The sequence below is a fragment of the Eleutherodactylus coqui genome, chromosome 9 (assembly GCF_035609145.1).
Source record: "Eleutherodactylus coqui strain aEleCoq1 chromosome 9, aEleCoq1.hap1, whole genome shotgun sequence".
In the NCBI taxonomy this organism is placed as follows: domain Eukaryota; kingdom Metazoa; phylum Chordata; class Amphibia; order Anura; family Eleutherodactylidae; genus Eleutherodactylus; species Eleutherodactylus coqui.
This window is the reverse complement of record NC_089845.1, coordinates 79,625,634-79,644,290: the sequence shown is the minus strand read 5'-3', so window position 1 is coordinate 79,644,290 and position 18,657 is coordinate 79,625,634. Positions and strand designations below refer to the sequence as shown.

At 41.1% G+C, this 18,657-nt stretch overlaps 1 protein-coding gene across 1 annotated transcript in view; it reads left to right on the top strand.

Moving 5' to 3' along the window:
* The first annotated feature begins 2,320 nt into the window (after window positions 1-2,320).
* EMILIN2 (elastin microfibril interfacer 2) overlaps window positions 2,321-18,657 on the top strand; it is a 57,448-nt gene continuing 41,111 nt past the window's right edge. Inside the window, exons 1-2 of the mRNA XM_066579607.1 lie at window positions 2,321-2,689; window positions 4,656-4,778. Coding sequence (XP_066435704.1) covers window positions 2,544-2,689; window positions 4,656-4,778 — 269 coding nt within the window. The 5' untranslated portion in view covers window positions 2,321-2,543. The remainder of the gene's footprint in view (window positions 2,690-4,655; window positions 4,779-18,657) is intronic.

Sequence of the window (18,657 nt, the reverse complement as noted above, 5' to 3'; positions counted from 1 at the left end):
AGTGAACGGCCGCTGTGTTATGTGAATGGAGGGGGCCGAGGGAGCAAGAGAAGAGTAATCTCCTGCATTGCCCCAACCCTGCTGGCCGCTCTGTGAGCGACACAGCTCTGCTAGCTCCCATGCAGGAGCATGGGAGCGAGGAAACACAGGGACGAGTGTTGGGCATTGTTTGCCCTGTGTAGATGGAGCTTTAGTCTTATTTGTTTGCTCAGGTGGGTGTGTGTTTATGGATTATCTGGCAGGCAGGATTCCATTTTCTTCTCCTGGCATGAGTCTCATTGTGTATGCAAGGCAAACAAACACTTCCCCCTCAAGTCTGCAAGCCACTTGAAAAACGGAGCGATTTCCATTTAAATGGAAAGAATTTTGAGCAACTTTATGATGGTTTTTATGTGGGGTAAAAACCAGTGGGAAATGACATGACTGCCTGCGCATGTGCTAATATGCTTGCCACTACCAAGCCTATAGATGCATAAATCTGTTTTTTTAGGAATATTCTAATTCTCTGCTACTGCACATGAGTTTAAAAAAAATAAAGCAGGAAGATAGGTCCTGCCCTATCTTTCTTGCACATAGAAAATCTCTGTGCGAGAAAGATAGGCCACGTGCTATCTTTTCCTGTACATAGCATTAACATTAGAATCCCAATAGTGGAAGTGAAAGTGATGCGAAAAATCGAAAGCTGCAAAAGGGAAACATGGGTGAGAAAAAGAAAATCGCAAAACACTGAATGATTAGACATGCTGCGATTTTCAAATCTTGCAGCATCGTAGGACAGAAAACATGGCAAATGGGAATAAAACCATTGAAAATCATTGGTTTCATAATCCTGCGTTTTCACTCACTCTTGCATCGCGAAATTTTATTGCCAGTATAAAGGCCCCCTAAGAGGTGGAATTTTTCTGTATTGTGCATGGAAAGCTGCAGTAAATTCCATCTCAAAATTCGCACAGCTCCATGCGGATGTTGATGCAGAATGAAAATGTTTTACTTCTGCCGGTAATTCCACATCAAAATCCGCAATGAGACTCATGCATTTTGGTGTGGAATTCGTGGTGGGGTATTATGGTGCAGACTTGCATTGCGAGGACCTTTCCTTGCACTGTAAATCCACACCTTAGTGACCTTTCACATGTGCAGAATATTTCTGCAGCTAAAAATGCAGCTTAGGACTTAAACAGATGACCGAAGGTGCAAATAAACTTGCTGCTACTGAGCGTACTTGTGCACAAACAACTCAAAAGTCTTCTTTTTTTTTTTACGGATCAAACTCCACGCTATTGTACGCGGAAAAAGAAAAAGCAGAAAGGTGGGGCCGGATCTACCTTTTCCTGTGGGTTGGAATTGCGTGCAAGAGAATGAATCCATTGAAATCAATGGCTTTGCTTCATCAAGTTTTGCAGATTACAGTGTGGAATTTTCCCGCGTCTTTAGGGTGTGTTCACACAACGGTATTCATTTTGGAAAAATTCCATGTGAATTCCACCTCCAAAATCTGCGTCTTTTTGACTCAGATTTTTGCGCAGATACATATGCGGAATTTTAAAGTGGAAACTAAAAAGAAGTGACATGTCACTTTTTGATGCGGAAATGCAGATTTTCCACATGTGGATTTTGCCCATTGATAGGACATATTCTGCATGTGGAACTGGGCAAAAATCCGGGTAAAAAAGACAGATTTTGACGTGGATTTTAAAGGTGGAATAAACATGGAATTTTTCCGCTGTGAACTCCACCCTGTTACTATACCCTTAGATGCGTCTTGCAGAAATATTCCGCACGTGTGAAATATTGCGTGAAATATAATAGTGGTGCTTTTCTAATAGCGCTCCTAGAGGTTGAAGTTCTTTGTGCAGCTCATTCCATGTTACTCTAAATTCACCCACCTTATTTTCTATAAACAACTTAGAATAATAACACAACATGTAGAATACAAATTGCCACATCATGAAAACATGTTGTTATTAGTTGAACTGATAAATTGTTAAAGTTTCAGATTGCTGTAAGTATTTCAGTGATGTAATCCCCACCTGAACATCTTGCATGGATACATTGTTATGACATCATCCCCAGTTTCTGTTCATGGGTTACTTTGTGTGCTTTGGCAGCAGTGACTGAAGTCAGGGAACAGCATAATCCAAAGTAACAGACTAAGTCCATTATTACTATAAAGCAACACAGGCAGCTTCCCAAAGAAGGGAGGCAGCAGCAGCAGCCTGTGCCCATAACTCCAGCATAGCCCTACATGGAGTGAGACCTACTTTATATCAATGAGACCAGGGAACAACTGCTGCCACCACACACAACCCAACTACTCCTAGGAGTGAGGAGAAGGCAGCTAATCTAGGAGATATGACGTCAGGAGGACCTCAAGGGGAGGAGGAGGTGTGGAGAGGAAGGATGAAGCAGAGCTGGGCTCTACACAGAGCAGGACACAAGATCTCCAGGCACATCCCATCACTTGTGCAGTCTTCTCCAAGTCTCTGCTCTGTGTGGACTTTGTGGAGCTCAGTCCTGCTCAGAAGTTTCCTCCAGAGCATTAGATGGCTTCTGAGCTGATGCAGCAGTCAGGGAGGGCTGCTGCAGGACCCACCACTCTGTGGACTGTGCTCTTTGTGGTCTTTTCTGGATGTTTCCTGACAGAAGCCACCCCACACCTCACCTACCATCGTCCTGGCCAGAGGGGCAAGTAAGTGCTGCTTAATAAGAACGGGAGTGTTACAAATACATACAATGTATCAGAGTTCTCTATGACTTACTGCTAGGATCTGCATTGATCCTCTTCTGCTTAGTTATTCTGAACTGTGAATATAGTTGGAGTTAAGAACTTTTTCTGGCCCTAACACCCACAGAATCACTGGATGCAGCTGCACAGTATTGGGAGGTGTAGATGTAAGTGGGAAATATCTCAAAGCGTAATATATGCGGATATTAGAAAGGAGACAATCATATATATTTATATATATATGAATGATGTGTTTCCACAAGGGGGCTGCTCATTACCTTTGTCTCAGATCAAGATGTCAGAACTTCTGTCTATCTTTACATTGTAAGGGACTGTTCACGTCATGCTTTTGATGTACATGTATTATATAAAATGTACATGAAAAAACATATAGATTTATTCCGGTTTAAGCATGCCTGTACTTCTTTAGCGTATATGTTAAGCATATAGTCACACGTTTCCATGTTTCTGTCTATCTTTTCCATGAAAAGTATCTGTTTTCATTGTAAAGTCTTTCACTGAAAGGAAGCTTTGTAGTTGAACCCTTTTTAGGCACTTGAGAACAGAAAACATATACTTTAATGTATGGAAACGTTAAGCTTAATGTTTACATATGTTTCCTATTGACTATAATGTAAACAATCTATACATCAAGCATACTTTTTTTTCTGGGACCAAACAGTATGCTATGGTATGCTTTTCTAACCCACAATAAAGTACACAAATGTAAAGAAGGTCAAAGTATGCACTTTTGAACTATGTTTTAGCAATTATGGTCTTTGGGTACATCAACTAATACATTTTTGATATGTTTTTTGCAATAAAACTTATACAGTTGATGACTAGCTAATGAAAAATGTAACCTAAGGCTGAATTGTTAAACTAATTAAAGGACCTTACTGATAGATTACAGACTACCTGCTAAAAACTCTTTGATGATCATACACAGTGCAGACACCTATTGCTTGGTAATGCTTACGGAAAAAATGCTTTTCTTAAAACAATTATTAGAAGGTGGTTAATATATGAGTTTAGGATAGTTTGTATGGTCTATTAAAAATTGTGGTGAAATCACTGAGTGTTTTCAGTGTAAGCTACTTAAATGTGGGGTATTCCTATGTCAGACATTTGTGACATCTCCACAGGTGGAGTGCTATGAGCCTGGTTTGACAAGGTAAGGTGGTCATTGGCCATCGCACAAATAGATTGGTATGTCTTAATGTATGCAGTTCTCTCCATTGAAGTCTATTGAAGTTACAGAAACAGCCAAGTTAGCACCTTCTGTAGGTGTCTCTTTTATCTCCTCCTGTAGGCTGTCTTCGCTTGCTTTAGGGAGTCATCAGAGGACCCCACCTGTGAATATGCAAGAATTGACTGAAGTCGGAGTACACCTTTAGCTTTTAAACGCTGCTAGCTTTTTTGTGTTATGTGACCAATGTCTAATAAAGCATGGTGCCTCCTTTTGCAAATAGGGAGCGGTTTTGTGTGAGGCTAGTAGCTATGGACAGATGCTCCATCAGATATAGAGTATACAACAGCACACATGTACAGGAATGTTGGGCCTTGGGGATTGTTAGAAGGCAACAGAGGGAGCCACCCTCGATAATGAACATAACTAGTTGGTGCTACCACGCCCTGGCCAAGTCTTATTCCCACTAATTTTTACAGCTAATGATGCTAGTTCTTCACATTGACCTGGTGACGATGTAAATTCTTTTTCCAGACCAACTTCTTATGGAAGGTTCTCCAGTTCTTTTAAGTAGGGCAGCACATTTGACTGCAAAATATGTGTGAGTTTAGGAGAAGACTTTATAAATTTGACTGCTCTTCAGTAGTCTTGTGTGACAATGACTTTACAATGTAAGAATGTAGAAATGATGCCTATTGTTGACTAACAGATCTCCTGCTTCTATTTGGTTCTTTTCCATAGGAACTGGTGTGCTTACATCGTGAACAAGAATGTCAGCTGCACTGTCATGGACGGGTCTGAGAGTTTTATCCAGTCTCAGTACAGATGTAACTGGAACCAGATCCACTGTCAACCAACACTGGCGTAAGTTACCAGAGAGCCTTTATAGTGGAATGGCTAACAAGTGTTATTCCAGAAACAGCTGATTGCGAATGTCTATAAGAGATGTATGCGGTTACACAAAGTAGTCACAAACAGATCCTGCTATTCTTAGTGTAGAAATAAGGGAAACCTTGTGTGTTGAGTATATCATGTACAAACTTAATTGTGCCTTGGGTACTAGAATATGTATTTCTCCAGCTAACTATCACAGGATACCTTCTAGCCCCTTACTTTAGGTAGTTGGAGGGTGGTGAGTAAGGTCATGCAACATACATATCTCTGCTTTGGAAACCAGAGACGGAAAGGTCATTGACTACAAGTTCCTCGTAGTTGAAGTAGGAAATATTACTCATCGAACTAAAATACAGTCAAAGACATCTGTTTTAACTTAAACTAATATCACTATTCTAATACTAACTATTTCTTAGTTTAATGTTGGCATATAACATAGTTAAGAAGGTATTCTTCCCTAGAAGCATTGCTTATCAAGGAGAATACAGTGCTTCATTATAGAGTGACACAAAGATCGCCTGCCGGTCCATAATGTGGACTCATAATGAGGTCTGAGCATTCTTGTACTGAATCCTTGTGCATTCATTATAATTCTTGTGTATCAAGCATGAGGGATACTTGGTAATTGGGAAGTCACACATCACTTCCAACACAAGGTCAGTTTCACATGAACATATTGTCATGCGTCTGTAATACGGATCCATAATACGGGCGTCTTACAGATGACCTTACAACTGTATGTCACCGGTATTTCATCATCGTTTGATCTGTACGTGCTTCCATATTTGCTATCCAGATCCATATTTGCCCAATGGAAAATACTACCAATGAGTGCAAATGCAGAGCAAAAATGGACAAAAGTAGTGCATGCTGTGGTCGTAAGATACGGCTAATAGATTAACATTTGCTCCTTACTATGGTCCACAAGACACAAACTAAATACGGAGTAAAAATAAGTGGCCTAAGGCTGAATTCACACTTCTGTAAAGTTTTGTTGTGTTCTTTTTCACAGCATCTTGCTTTTTTTCAAAAATAATTTTGCAGATGTTTTAAGCTTACAGTATAATATTGTAAGATCTACGTACTGAGGGGGGGGGGGGGCTTTATTAAGACTGCTATTTCTTATGCTGGTCTTAATCTAAAATGTGTTGGAGTAAAATTAACTAGATTTAATAACCGGCTATGTCCTTAATAACTTTGGGGCAGCTTAGGTTGTCCTAAAGGCGAAGAATTAAAACTATGACTGCTATACTTGTAGATTTGTGCCGCTGTTTGTTCCATTTTTTTGGCTTAAAACATAATACATTTATCTTGGGTTGACCATGTCCACTCCTGCTAAACCCCACTCACGTTTCAAGAGTGAAGTGGCAACTTTTTGGCATCATAAAAGTGGTACAAATCTCTCAATACGTTTCCCTCATACCGTTTTTTGTTTTTTTTGGGGTTGACACCATTTTTTTTTAATGCAGTATGTCTGAGGTATAACTTTCCATCATTTTTTTTTACCATTGGCTTCCTTATAGACATAAATGCCAGAAAAAAATACACATAGACAAAATTACCAAAAATCCTACATGACTTTTTTCTAACATGGGATTAGCTTCAGGATGTTTCCAATGAGTTAAAGTTTAGTGGCAATATAATGGAAACTAACAGCGCCGGGTGGACCCCATTGACTATAATATGATCTGCCCCCTTTCCGCCCAGCTGTCCGGTTTTGGGACGGAAGAAAATGCGCTGCATGCCGGTATCTGCATTTTTCGGTATTTGCAGCTGCATCTGTGACGGAAACTCTGTCTGGAGGTGCAGCCACCGTAACTTATTTTATGGTGCTTATAGTTGACGACAGGTTACCTTTAAGTACAGGTCTGGTTGCCATAGTGTTTATACTGCATTGCGTGAGTAATGGCGAGCTGCAAGATTGAAGCAAGTTCATTTGCTGGTAGAGAGCTGTCATTGATTATTGGTGATAAACTGTAAAGTTATTATTGCTTTGCTTAAGTTCACTTATTTGCTATGTATCGCCCAATTCCACCTACTGCACCAAATTTCAAATACTCTCCTATCATTTCAGGAGCTATAACACTGTTCATCCTGGTCCTCCTGGTTCATGGACACAGTGTCATAGCTGCATAATAATGGGAATTTATATGGTATGTCCTGGGACCCCCTGCCAATGAGCTGTTTGTCAGGCTGGTATGGTTTTGCACTGGGTTGACTTATATATGAAGCAGACAGCTCCGTTCTTACTGTGGTGGCCAGGTTTAGTATTGCAGGCAAAGTTTACATGTATTTCAACGGGAACATGCAATACCAAGCTTGGCCACTACAGTAATGACTGAGCTTTTTGCATCCTGCAGAATTCAGTTCAGTACACAAGTGCATCAGCCCATCAAGCAGCTGATTGGTGGGGTCTGTTGTCTGGGCCCCCTGCCAACCTAGTACTGATGACTTATCCTCAGGATAGGCCATAAGTAGTTTACAACCGGACAACCCCTTTAATAGCTGCATACAATGTTCATATTGTAGACTTTTGCCTTATATGCCGTCTTAAAACAGCAGAATTATTTCCAGGTTCAGGAAATGGTTAATAAAGAATTCAAATGTAGTCTCACCACTCTGGCATGCTAAAAAATATTTCCTCTGTTCTATGGATCTGGTAGGCGCATGTTTCATATGGTCCTTTTTAAACTTTCTTACAACATACTTAAAGGAGCCGAACGTGGGACTCTGGTGAATGCTGTTCCTGATTGCTGGCTCTGCTGAGTTGAGCAATGTGATTATACACAGCCAGCTATGCATTAACTTACATTCACGCTCATAGAAATTCAATATCATGAAAGCCTCTCTCTATGATAATTCGTTGGGATTGTCTGTGTTTACCAAAGACAAAAAAGTACATTTGCAACCACTTAACAGCCCTCCTCTACCGGACCCCATAAGCCATTGAAGAACTGCTATACAAGCTTTGTATGCAGTCCACATACTGCCCAAATAAAATCCCCATTAATCAATTACCAGCACTTCCTTTATTTCATCTCTCCCCATTCTTCCATGTTTCCATCTGGAGGAAATTAAAGCCACGTCTCATACCTACACATGGTGCTGGGGAGCTCAGACTATGTCATGTTTATCTGCAGGAATCCATCCATGGATTCTTTGTAGTTTGATTTGTTTGGGTCACTGATCCATCCTGCATCGCTATAGCGGTTATGGGACAGATTTGCTAACCCGGTCTAATAGGTAGACAGTCAAAAATGCAGTAAATTTGTCACTGTGGTGCATGCTGGGTGATAGATTTGGTAAATCTTCTGTAGCTTTTGTCTAAACCCTATTGGTTGGCTTTGTTTGGAGCAGAATTTGGACACGTTGCGATATTTAAGCCACTTCCATTTTCCAGTAAGCCACACATCTTCACACTTAGCACAATGGATTATTTTTTGTGATATATTTGCTTCATAAATATGTCTAAAACATGATGCAACATTATTCGCCAGAAATGCAGCAAATATTGCAACAAGCTATAGGCGCAGTCACATTAATGTATTCTTTATCAATTTTTTAGGTTTTTTTTAATCTTATGTTTTCCATGATTAAATGCTACATTTATCTGTTAGATGAGGCAAATCAGAGCAAATTTTCAATTGCAACCATTAAAAAAAAAGTGCTTCCATGTCTAGATATTCATACAAGGGCAGGTTCACACACCAATTCCCTCCAGCATGTAGAAAAAGGCAAAATGCTCTATAAGCGAGGATGCAAAGTTGAAACATACTGCTAAACAGCCACTCGCATACCCACCATACAGAGTTTTCCTGAAAATAAGCCCTACCCTGATAATAAGCCCTACCCAGTTTTTTGTTTGGGGTTTTTTTTTGTTTGGGGGGGCTTGAAATATAAACCCTCCACAAAAATATGCCCTAGCTACACTACATGAAAAGAAAAACAATACTCATCTAGCAAGTGGCGTCTGAGTTCCTCACACTGGACGACGGCGCTCCATCAGTCTTCCATGTAGTCCTCAGCGCTGAGCAAGCATTCTCTTCCTGGTAACAGGGCTTGAATACCCCGCCTTCAGCAAGAGATTGCTGTGATTGAATCATGAGCACCGTGGCTCCGCCAATCAGAGCTGGCGTGATGAACTAACCACAGTCATTCTGTGAATGATATTGTTGAATGGTTGTGATTGGTTCATCGAGCGCCGGTTCTGATTGGCTGAGCCACGGTGCTCTTAAAGCAATCACAGAAAACTTTTGCTGGAGGTGGGGTATTCAAGCCCCGTTACCAGGAAGAGAATGCTCGCTCAGCACTGAGGACTACACGGAAGCCTGCCAGAGCGCTACAGCCCAGCAGGGGGGACCCGAACACCGACGGCTGGGTAAGTATTAAGACATCCCCCCCAAAATAAGACACTGGGCCTCTTTTGGGGCAAAAAATAATATAAGGCAGTGTCTTATTTTCAGGGAAGTATGGTATTTATGAGCAGGGTGACTGCTTAGTATATGATATAGTATTTCCACAAAGATAAGGCTGAACTTGTACTAAAAGTAGAGTTAAAGAGGTTGTGGCAAGTTATAAAGTTATCTGCTATTCACATGATAGGGGTTAACTTTATGACTGCTGTGGCCTTCACTGATCCCGAGATCAGGGGATCTGGATGGTTCCCAAGGGAATGGAGTAGACGTTGCGCAGAAGCTGCTCCATTCACTTCAGTGACGGCACCAGAGATTGTTGAAGCGCTTGAACTCAGTGATCTAAGGCGCTGTTATCAACGTGAATGTAGCGGGGGCACGCCTGTGTGACGGTCTGTGGATAGGGGATAACTTTATAACTTGGCACAACATTTATAAACCATACTTATTCGTTATTGACAGTCTTCCCTTATTATAAAGAGTACCTGTCCGTTCTACTGACATGTCCGTTTTAGTAACTACTTGTATTCACATTGAAATCACAATTGTGGCGTATTTATTCATAGAAATGTATATTGTGCCTTCTCTCTATTATTACCCCTTACAATGTATGGAAGTGTGTGGGGTTGAGGGAGTGGGAACTGTGTGTGTCCCACACTTTCCCCCTTACAAAATGCACTACTGTGGTCATGATGATGATGAAATATTTCAGTGGTGGTGCCATTGCTGTGTTAGTGAGGACACTAGGAACCACGTTCCTGGATGCCATTCTCTAGGAGCAGCATGGTTCAAGTCAGAGGGGGGCATTGTTCTGTGCTGAAACTGACAGTGAATACTGGACGCCTTACGCCATGTTTACACGGGGCGGATTTACTGCAGGTTTTTCCTCCGGACTGTTTTTCTGTAGCATTTACAGCAGCATAAAAGTGGATAAGATTCTGAAAAGCTCGTCTACATAGTGTGGGAAAACATTTGCACAAAATCCATGAGGGGGAATCTTCCTGTGGTTCAGATTTTAGATCCGCAGCCTGTCAAATAAAGCAGCTGATTTGCGGTGTAGATTCCACGTCTTCAAGTGACAGGTTGAATTCTGCCTCAGAATCAGCATTAAAGTCTCAACCAAATGGTACAGATTTTGTGCTGCGGGATGTCCACTGCGGACCCTCTGCAGCAAAAACTGCCCCATGTGAACATAGTCTTACGCTGCTGAGTCTGTAGGTGGAGCTGTAGTTTGAGTGTTTTGACACCTCACAAGTGAGTTTGTGCGCAACAAGGTGTAAGTGAGTTTTGGAAATCTGCTGTGAGACTGAGTCAAGGTTTGGGCCAAGGAAGATAGAGAATGTATCTACTGGTAACCAGTGTATGAGGCAGGGGCAACCCAGTGCCCAAGTGGGCATGTTATAGTAGGCGGTAGCCAACCATAGACACACAGGGGAATAAAGATTTGGGCAAGGGCTATCTTGGGTGTAACCTGACCTCTTGGAGGATTTGTGGTGTGACATACATTCCTCCAGGCTGCAGCAGAGGACCGCCGCATTTGGGTCTATAGTTATTTTGCTGTTCAATGTGATTGTTCTCAGCAAGAGAAACGACGTAATCTTGTAGATATGATACCTTTTAATGGCTAACAAAAATACATGATGTAATAATAGCGAGCTTTCGTACCAACGCAGGGTACTTCTTCCGGCTTAAATGGATTGGATCAGATCCAATCCATTTAAGCCGGAAGAAGTACCCTGCGTTGGTACGAAAGCTCGCTATTATTACATCATGTATTTTTGTTAGCCATTAAAAGGTATCATATCTACAAGATTACGTCGTTTCTCTTGCTGAGAACAATCACATTTTGCTCTACTGGCTAACACGGTACCAGATCTTTGTTTGCTGTTCAAGAAACTCTACCCACAAATTGCGAGATAAACCTTTAAGCATATTGTACCACCTTAAGAGGCTGTAACAGTAAAGTTTGTTATGCCTCTCCTTGAGAAAGTCTTTTTTTTGCAACAAGTGTCTGCAACTTTCTAGTGCTGCTCTAACATTCTTATTCTATATGGAGTGTTAAGTATTTACTGAAAAAAGACACATCAGGGGGGCCGATAAGTCCTGGGGCTTCTTTATATTGTACATTCGTCTGATCAGTTTTTTAAACCCCGTTTAATAATGTTCTATTTAGAGAAACTGATGTTGCAGCCAATTTCCTCTCCTCGGAGATACAGCTAAGAAGGGAAGGGCTGTTTAGAATCCTGTGGTTGTCACGGGACACCAACATCTGTCTGTTTGGACCCTCCTAGTAAAACATGTGAATTCTTCATCTAGTGTATCTGCAGCTGTGATGCTTTGATGTAATAGTAACAGGTAATGTGTTTATCTAGAGATTCTGTCCTCCGAGCAGATGCTTTTCCTGAATGTACAAATTATTACAGGACCAGATTCTTACAATTAAAAAAAGATGTCTTGCATAAGAATAAGAGATTGCTGGAGGGAGAACTAGATTTCTTTCTTTTCGATAATTTTTATTGGGTAAGTAGACTTCTTTCAAGTGCAGCGGGTGTCCTATTGCTCCATGTGCTATGTATAGAAACAGCATTGTTAAGGGCTATGTCCATTTTGAAGCCATTTTTTTATGGCTTCCGTGCACCCAAAATAATAAAGTAGATCTTCAGGATCCGCCTTTCTATTTCCATCTTGAATATGTCACGGTTTCTTTATAACCCTGCAACAGAAATGAGCTCTCCATGTACTGACCCCCACCTGAGCTTCCGTTTCTATACAGCAGCCAGTCTTAGTAAGAGCTGCATTGGAAAGGGATAAACAGCCGTCTAAAGGCTTAAACAGATGGACACATGTGCTAATACCCTCGCCGCTACGGAGCGTATCAGCACATGAATCAAGGTTGTTTTTTTTTTTTTAGCTATTCAAACTCCGCGCAATTGCTTGCGAGTTTGAAAAAAACAAACGGAAAGTTAGGGCAAGTCCTGTCTTTTCTCGTGCGTACTATTAACGTTTAAGAATCACACTAGTGCAAACGGAACCATTGAAATGAATAGTTTCATTTTGTCCTGTTTTGCGGCCGAGATGTGCTGAATGTTTTAAGAGTCGTACACAACTTCCACCAATGGAGTTCATGGAACACTGATCCTAATCAGCTCTTGTCCACATTCTTGTCATCTTATGGATGTAAGCAAAAATGTTTTCATTCACATTTGGCAAACAGAGATCCTAAAAATTAGTAATGAACTGAAACACAAAGACACATTCCATACGCCTGTCTTAATATAAAGTGCACTGAAGTAAGATGCACCTAATTTATTAAGATGCACCTGTTAATAAATGTGACACATCTATTGCTAGTCTGTGTGCTTGAAAGTGAAATCTAGGAGTGCAGATTTATGCTATGATTATGCCTGCCTTTGGTGTAAACGGCAGTAAATCTGTCAGACCACAGGAGAGCATGCCTCAAATTAATCCGGATCTACTCTTTGAAATGTGTCGCAATGTAAAATAAAAAGGCATCATTTTTTTGTGCAAATAGGTGTGCGCCAAAATTTGCAACTTTCTTTACACCAGAAAACTGGTGCAGGTGTCTTAATAAGTTCCCTTCAAATTATATTAGAAGGTTGTAAACGTCTTTATTATACAATGTTTGAACTTTGTTTGCATAAAAGTTTGTATTTAAGGGTCCCGCATAGGATTGAGATGGGTAGCTACTTGATGCGATATTCAGCTTATTACTGTACTGTAGAGGGGTGATTTACCTCTGTACCTGCTGTCAGCAGGGAGGGTCAGCCATAAATGCCTTTACCTGATGAATACTAGTAGTAGTAACAGTAGTTAGTAAAACATAAATATGTAGATTTTTTAAGGGGGATGTAGGGTGGCGTATATAGGCTTTATTAGACCTTCTGCACACGGCAGAGCCAGATTCTGCATGCGGAATCCAGCTCTGCCAGCAGTGGCGCTCACGTGTACCTGCTGTCTTCTCTTTTAATCTGTAGCGTGGTTGGTCCGCATGGCGAGCTGTCGGACAAGCGCAGTACAGATTATTTGGAGTATTCGGCGCGGAAGCCTCCGCACTGATCTCCCATGTAGTGGCCGACACTTATAACTGCAGGCACGGCTCTCATTCATTTCAATGAGACCCGTGCCTACAGTTACTAGTGTCGGCCACTACACGGAGGTCGGCGCAAAGGCTTCTGCTCCAATCTCTGTGTTATTGTGGCACTGACAACATGCGCCCGCACAGCTGATAGGTCAGGGGTCTAGGGGCACATTACGAGAACATTGTTCTTCCTCTTTGCAAGTCACTAGTCAGACTACACTTGGAATATTGTGGACAGTTTTGGGTACCGGTACTCAAAAAGGACATATTAGAGCTTGAGCGGGTAGAAAGGTGGGCAACTAAAGTGATAAATAATATGGGCAGACTACAATACTCAGAGGTTATTGGGGTTATTTAGTTTAGAAAAAAGACAGCTGAAGGGCGACTTAATAACTATGTATACATACATCAGGGGACAATACAGAGATCTCTCCCACCATCTGTTTATACCCAGGACTGTGACTGTAACAAGGGGGCGTCTTCTATGTCTAGAAGAAAGGAAGTTTCTACACTGACATACAAGGGGGTTCTTTACTGTAAGAGCAGTGAGACTATGGAACTCTCTGCCTGAGGACGTGGTGTTGGCGAATTCACTAAAAGAGTGGGCCTGGATGACTTGTTATAATCACTAATTACTTCAGAAGGGTCAGTGATCTGGGCATTATTCTGATTGCCAGACTGAAATTGGGAAGGAATTTTATTCTACCTTAAATGGGGAAAATTGGTTTCTACCTCATTGGGGTTTTTTATGCCTTCCTCTGGATCAACATGGAGGGGGGGGGGGATAGGCTGAACTAGATGGACATATGTTGTTTTTTGGGCCTAACATACTATGTTACTATGACCTATGTCTGGCACAGAATGCACCATATTTTTTTTTCCTGTGCTGCTGATTTCTACATAGAAGTATTGCACTTAGTTCCCCAGAAGCTCCTCTTATCATTTGCTAACAGTATCTTTTTGTTTCTCTTTTTATTAATATTTTCCACTTTCCATGGAGCTTTTCATGCTCTGTGTGCTTCGGGCACCGCATCTGATTTACACATTATTTTCAAGGGAGTGGACTTTGTTTACTGGAATCCATTTCTTTAATATACAAGACATGAAATTCAAGTCTTCAATGTACAAAGCTCTATTGTTTATATCATTTCTCCTTTCCATTACTTGTCCTTTTGCATATTCACCAAGTCATTTCAACAAACGTGTTTGTGTTTTACAACAGGTTTTTTATTCTCTTGCTTGTATTCTTGGATTTCTTCTTTAGAATTTGGCCTTGCTTGTTGTATATGTTGGCGCTTTTATACACTGGCATTTGCAATCTATTGGGTAAGCATTGGCCACTGGCTGCATTTAGAAGATTTTCTCATTACTCCAGTAAGTTTATAGAGACCTGGCATCCCTAACGGTGAGAGCTTTCAGGAATTCTCTGAGGAGATCAAGGAAAAATCTCCATTTTCTACTAAGCTATTTGGTTACTAAATGATTCGTCTTGTTGAGCAAGCTTCTTGCATAAAATAATCGAGTATTGCGCTAGAGACCATAAGTGACAGCTTTGTGTATCACAATACACAGATCGCAGTACTAACAATAAATAGCACTATGAAATGTGACAAAAGGAAACAAGATTGGATTTCAATTTGGCTGGCTGCATTTATATTCCGTAGTTAGAATCAGTAGCAACTATGTGCTAAAGAGCTGAAATACTACAGAATCCTCAATATTACATACACCTGCCCCTTTTACAGAGTTAATATGTTCTCAAATAACAGTTGTTGCCGAAATTCCAGGTTTAACAGCTGTAAAGATCGGTCTCCTATTCTTGTCATTTATTACTCACGTGGTTCTAGAATAGCACAGCATAATCTATTCTGGCCCAAGGGCCAAATTATGATATCGAAACACTCCCATGGGCTGCAATACAGAGGTAGGTTCCATTTCCAGAACTGCCACCTATTGAGAGAATAAGGGTCTCCTTCTCTCCCAGTCAACATTTCAGAATGAAGGAGATCATCTATGCATGCAACGCTTTCCATTGTAGGGTGTATGGTAACAACCTATTAGTTCACAACTCATAAACTGCAATAGAGAGAGCAGCATGGAAAGTCAACTACTATCTAACTCATTTACTCATTTCGGAAGTGCCAAACAGGAGTCAAGGGACCCCGTTCTTTTGATATATGGGGACTTAGAGATGGCTACACAATGCACCATTAGTATCTTTCAGTTCTTGCTGTGTGCCACTTCTTTTCTCTCTGACATGGAAACTACTGTACATGTGAGTAGCCACCTAAACACCACCATTTGTGTCCAGATGGTTGGGATGCTGCACAGAATGGCATTGTGGGCCACATGTTGCCCTTGGGGCACAGGTTTTGCACCTGATCTAGAAAATTAGGAACTAAGGATTTCATTTCAAGAGCTGTTTCATCCTCTTTCTGCTTTCTTTCCTACCACTTTTATTGTTTTGCCTTCATACCACCCAGAAATTAATGGAAATGAAGCTTAGATTCTCTATTAGGAGCCTCTCACACCGGTGGAATTCTCCACATTCCGCGCCGCAAGTCATGGAAAATTCTAAACCAAAATCTGCACTGTTCTGTGCAGTTAGCCCTGCGGATTTTGCAGTGAAGAGGCCACGGTACTTGCCCTAGCATCATGGCCCCTTTTAAACAGCTGATTGACAGGATCCCAACTGGTGGACCATTGCTGATCAATTTTTGATGACCTATCATAAGGATAAATCATCAAGTTTAAGTAAGGATCAGGAAAGAAGTGTTTTTAATAAGAAAGTAAACACCGAACAAGGGGACACAATCTAAAATTAGTTGCGGGAAGATCAGAAGCAGCGTGAGAAAATATTATTTTACTGAAAGAGTAGTAGATGCTTGGAACAAACTGCCAGCAGACGTGGCTGGATATTAACAGTGAGGGAATTTAAGCTGCCTGGGATAAACATAGATCTATCCTCAGAGCAAAAGGAAATTATATAAGGGCCAACTAGATGGACCATGTGCTCTTTTTCTGTCATCAAACTTCTATGTTTCTGCCAAACTCCAGAAATCAGACAAGTTACTTGTGATATAATTTCAATTCTGCTTGTGTTGGGAAGGGCTGGCTGCTTCATGATGTTTTGGCATAAGTTGTTCTATTTCAGGGAATAAAAGCATCTATGTATCCGCTTGTTTCTCTATTACCAAAGATGGATTTGGAATGTTGTAACCAATGAGCAAATAAACCAGTAGGAATTGTATGTTAAAAAAAGAAAATTCTATCCCATTGTTAATCAGAAGAAATGCTTGCAATACATGTTAAATTAGGACAATGGTTCTAATGACTATTAACATCAGACACAATTTAGCGCTTATAGAAAAGCAGATGAGTGCACCCCATAATGATAGGGAGTCAGGAAGAATCCTGTTGGCTTCTGTCTAGATACTGCTTATATTCAGGTCTACAATTAGACATGTAGAATGGCAATGTACTGGGGTCTGCCTTCATATGGTTAGGATGCAAATGTGGTCCAAAATAACATCCTGGTTTCCATAGTCTAATTTCAGCATAGCCAATAGAAGTAGTACTTTTACTTTTGCTAACAGTGCAGCATTCTGCATAATTTGGAAAACTTTTTATTTCAGTTCTTCAAATTTGAAAAGTTTGAGGAACTCTCATTTTCTGTCTGTGAATTTTAGTAGCTGATCCCAGAGAGGATCTGTCCGCTCTCATGGCTTGTCTCATTTAGTGACTGCCTGTAGTTCCCATAACAGAGCAGCTCTGGATCTCTTCTTAGAGCTCTGTTCACCTATTATTCCTCTTGTAAAAGTGCTGAATAAATAAATAGATGGGCAGGTGACTCCTCTTTAAATGAGTTACTCCATATAGCATACATTTATACCAGTGGTACCTGGGTTTTTATCTTGGTGTACATAGGAATGCCCACAGTCTTCTTTCTAACGCTGCTGGTCTTTGGTACATCCTTTACCTTGTTAAGATATATAAAGTAAAAACATAACTTTGATAATAAATTCAACATTCCTCCCGGAATATCAGTACTATTAATATGAAATCCTAATCTACTGCTTTTGTTTTTTCATTTCATGTCTTTCTAACACCCTACTGTGTTTACTATGTGTTTTCACAATGGGGCAGATACGCTGTGTATTTATGGTTGCTGATGTGCCTTTGATGTTGTGGACTGTTAGAATGTTCTGGATCTTCCCAGACTCTTTCCATTCTTTTAGGAATATACTTGTTATATACAGTAGCAAGAAGGGCTTCTGTGAATAGTATATATAAATGAGATCTCTATATTCTGATATTGTCAGGCAGGTAGATGTGGATCCATCATGCTGCACAACAATTTGACTTTGGCTGCACTTGCGGAACCCCAGTTTTCACCCTTGATCCCCTCCAAGAGTGACTTGGTCTTTGCCGCGGGGTCTCCAAGCTGTTACTCACAGAGATAGTCTTGGTTGTGTGGTTGCTGATGCTGTGCCGGGCCGAGGCGCAGTACTTAATGGTGTGAACTGAAACTTGTCTGTATAACCAGCAATGGTTAGGGCTGGCAGCACAATTTCAGTAACAATATCCAGGCAAAGGTTAGGGCAGGTGATATGCAAATAAAAAAAGTTCAATAATGTAGCCAAGGTCATATATTACAGAAGTCAGGATGGTCAGGAAAACAGACAGAGGTCAGAACCGGAGAGCAACACTTACAGGGGTTTTGTCACAATGAATAGTAATAAATTCCTTAGGCACCAATATAGAAGGATACCTAATATAGCAGATGCTATGACAGGATTGAAGAGGGATAAGTTTTTATGGAGCCTGTGCTAGCCCTTTAAGAGAGGAGGTGGGAATGTGCATGAGATGTACAGGCAGACAGCAGAGAGCTGGCAGAGGAGTGAATGCAATGTGCATCATGTGGATGACAGTGGTGCCTAAATGCGGGCCCAACAGCAGGATAGCCCATCCGTAGTAGATTGGCGAAGGTCCACCGCCTGGGATCCCCACTGATCAGCTCTAAGCTGGGCCTTTATGCTTGTGCACTGAGCTCATTTCTGCAGGAAGCAGAAAACTCCATTCTCACGGCAGTGACGAGGCTTAGTATTGTGGGCCAAGTTCCCATTTACTTCAATGCCTGTAATGCCAAGCCTGGCCACTGCAGTGGGAACAGAGCTGTCTGCTTCCTGTAGAAATCAGCTCAGTGCACAAGCATAAAGGCCCAGCTTACAGCTGATTGTCAGGGGTTCCAGGATAGATCATCAATAGTTTACAACTGGACATCCCCTTTAAGCCCCTTAGGCAAATTATTAATTCAGTTCAAAGCATTCCACTTCCC